The sequence below is a fragment of the Dipodomys ordii genome, unplaced genomic scaffold, assembly GCF_000151885.1.
Source record: "Dipodomys ordii isolate 6190 unplaced genomic scaffold, Dord_2.0 Scaffold34, whole genome shotgun sequence".
Lineage (NCBI taxonomy): Eukaryota > Metazoa > Chordata > Mammalia > Rodentia > Heteromyidae > Dipodomys > Dipodomys ordii.
In genome coordinates this window covers 14,254,736-14,258,235 of record NW_012267250.1, presented here as the reverse complement: position 1 = coordinate 14,258,235, position 3,500 = coordinate 14,254,736, and the positions used below count along the sequence as shown (strand labels likewise).

The following is a 3,500-nucleotide window of genomic DNA, read 5'->3' as shown; positions in this document are numbered from 1 at the left end:
GGATTTTTCAGCCCAGGCTGGCTTTGAACTGAAATCTTTGTCACAAAAGCCCTTTATTATTTCCAATTAAAGCAACAAGGAGATCAAGTAGAATAAGTAGAGCTTACCTGGTCCTTATCAAGAACTGCCAACATATATTCTGAAATGACAAAACTCATTAGATGTGATGAGAATTTTAGCACAGATATGCCCAGTATTTTAGAACCATGTAGTCAGTAGAACACACAACACAAAACAAAAAAGACAAAACTCAAAGCCTAAAATTTTTTTAACTGTATTTTTTGTCTTTTTTTTTTTTTTTTGGTACTGGGGATGGAACCCAGGACATTGCACTTGCTAGGTAAGCGCTTTGCCACAGAGCTACATTCCAGCCCCTCAAAGCCTAAAATTTTGACAACAATGTTTAGAAATCTTTGCTAACAAAGCACATCACATGGTTGGGCCTCAGTTACCAGGGCCTGTGAAAAGAGCAACTTGTTAGCAAGGCACCTTAGAATAGATGGATGGAGTAGTAAACTTAGTGGAAGGTTAAGGATCAGCTGGGGCCAAACCCTTAACCTACCATGTGGCCAAGATGGCGAATTCAAGATGGCGAATTTCTGAAAGAATGCAAAGAAACCCTGAACAAACAGATCAAGCCTACATTGGCTAGCCTTTGAGAGGGAAGCTAGAGGGGGTCCCCGGGACCCAGCCTGCATCGCACTCTTCAGGACACAAGCCAAAATGGAGAAAAGAGAAAGGGAGAGATAGGGAAAGTTGGACATGAATGGCAGAGAGAGAGCAAAGAGAACCTCAAAGTAAGCAGACTTCTGACCATTTACCATTGCAGTGGTAAAAACCGTCTACATCTGAGAATGGCACAAAAATGAGGCGCTCTGGCTTTCCAGGGAGCGCAGGAGACATTTCAAAGGGGTTTCACAGCTCAGGCGTGATTCGCAGCACCCCATTAAGTATGTAGGAGAATCAGTCTGGTGAGTGAAGGAGAGCTGACCAGGCAGAAGCGGCGTCCCGGCTTCGCCCAGAGCCCTCTAGAGAGAAATGGCCAAACCCCAAAACCAAGCGTCCTTGGCTTCAGAGGTGACCAGCCTTTCAGCTAAAGGCCCTAGGAGCTCTCTGGAGTGGCGCCACGTCTGGACAGAGACTGAACAACAGAGAACCTTAGAGAGTAGTTTCACTCACCAGAGTAGAGAAGTGGTGTGGACGTGGATGTGAAGGCCAGCAATGGTATTGATGCGCTGTGTCTGCAGCAGACAGACCGATTTGCAAAAGGCCGTCAGAACTGTGGGTATTCCTCAGAGCAAAAAGGGAAAAACAAACAAAAAAGAAAAAAGAGGAAAAAAAACAGAGAGGAATCCCAGCTATCCTGACTTTAAACCCTTTATCCGAGTCACAGCACCATTTATGTTAGGTTTTTAAAAAGAGGTAGCCGAGTAAGAACAGCACCACGCACGTGGTATTCAGGTAAGGAGTAGGTTTATTCATTGTTCCAGCTGGCACCAGGCCATCTTGGTCCTCCACGCGGTGGGGAAAGGCTGGGAAAGAGAGCTGGGAGAGCTGGGAAAGAGAAGAGAGCTGGGAAAGAGAAGAGAGCTGGGAAAGAGAAGAGAAGGAAAGACCTGAGAAAGAGCCAGAAAAGAGCAGAGAGCTGGTGGTTTTTCACTTAACTTTCTGGTTCTAGTTTCTAAGTTTTCAATATTAATGTTTTTGGCTTTTCTGTCTCATCTCTCTACTCGGCCTCCCTGTATTACGCAGCCATCTGGGCAGTTGCCCTGGCCTGGCTCCCATTTTCTGGAGTCGTCAGTCTATGACCTGGCTTTGTGCTAATCCAGACCATTTCTACCCAAGGTCATTTCTAGAGACCCTGAAGGTGAACACAGAGAATCTGCCTCACATTGAAAATACAGGAAAGGTGAAAGGACTCATTCTCACCCTGAAAGGAGAGCCTGGTGGGCAGACCCAAGCATTTGACTTCTACTCCAGATATTTTGCTCCATGGTGGGATGTGGCTGAGGACCCCGTAACAGGTACTGTTTTCTTTGAGACCACAGGAGGGGGTTAAACATGAAAGAGGAGAAGCTGGGTATAGTGGTACATACTATAGTCCCTGCTAGGGCCAAGAATTGAAGACCAAACTGAGCAACATAGTGATAACCCCATCTTTAAAAAAGAAAGAAAAAACAAGGATAACAAATAACTCTCTAGAGGACCTTCACGTGGCCTTCAAGGTTGCTTTAGTTCTGAGATACTTATGTGTATGTGCTGGTACTAGAGCTTGAACTCAGGGCCTCACACTCTTACTTCAGCTTTTTTCACTCAAGACTGGTGATCTAGCACTTGAGCCATACCTCACTTCTGGATTTTTGCTGGTTAATTGGAGTTGAGAGTCTCAGGAACTTTCTGGCTGGCTTTGAACTTTGATCCACAGATCCCAGCCTTCTGAGTAGCTCATGCTTGCTTGAACTCCCTTTGTTTCTCTGTCTCCCTCCCTCCATTTCTTCACTGAAAAGCATTATAGCAGGGTCAGACAGCCTGGGTATGCAATCCTAACTTTCAGTTCTCCATCTTGATCAGATGACAAGTTAGCTTTATGCACACAGTACTCAGAAACTGGCTAATCACTGGAGCTGTTCTAGAAACTAAGCAACTAGCTCACTGAACCAAGGACACATCTTCCACCAGCCTTAAGAGAGGGATGAAATCAAAGGAATGCAATGCCTCCTCCTTTCATAGGTCATTGAAAACCATGGCTCTAGCAGCCCAGGGAGGAGGAAGGGTTGATGGGAAGCCTTCTGGGGGGCATGGACTCCAGCTCTTAAGGAGGTGGTGCAGAAGTTTTGTTAATGTACCATGCATCTACCTTAGCTCTTTCCATCTGGAGAGAGATAAATGCAAGCAAGACACAAAGCATCATGAGAATAATAGAAAAAGTTTATTGAAATGAATGAGAGCAGAGCAAGGGGCAGGCTGAGCAGGGTTCTATAGTCTAGTCTTAGTTTGACTGGGATTTTATTTGGGTCAGGGTGAGATGTGGGTGATTCTTTGTTTGGTGTGAATATTGATGGACAGGTTGACTGACAGGTACAGCTTCTGTACCAGAGGGGTATTTGCACAGGTTCCGCATAGAGGTGAAATAGTCTTGAACCACCCAGTTCCTGGGCATTATAGGCCAAAAAGGTCATTGTAGGATAATCATTTTTTTTGGGGGGGTCCAGTCATGGGGCCTGAACTTTGGGCCTGGGCGCTGTCCCTCAGCTCTTCAGCTCAAGGCTAGCACTCTACCACTTGAGCCACAGCGCCACTTCAGCTTTTTTCTTTTTGCTTAGGTGGTGCTGAGGAATCGAACCCAGGGCCTCAGGCATGCAAGGCAAGCACTCTACCACTGAGCCACCTTCCCAGCCCTGTGGATAATCATTCTTGTCCTCATGCATGCATACAAAGGGGAGGCCCTGCTTACCTAATGCCCTCCCAGGTATGGGCCTGAGCCTAGAGATTTGATCAGC

General features: G+C 46.1%; 1 protein-coding gene across 1 annotated transcript in view; it reads left to right on the top strand.

Moving 5' to 3' along the window:
- LOC105986239 (phenazine biosynthesis-like domain-containing protein) overlaps positions 1–3,500 on the top strand; it is a 25,569-nt gene that overhangs the window by 19,512 nt on the left and 2,557 nt on the right. The window contains exon 5 of the mRNA XM_013017052.1: positions 1,846–2,024. Within this exon, the coding sequence (XP_012872506.1) occupies positions 1,846–2,024 (179 nt within the window). The remainder of the gene's footprint in view (positions 1–1,845; positions 2,025–3,500) is intronic.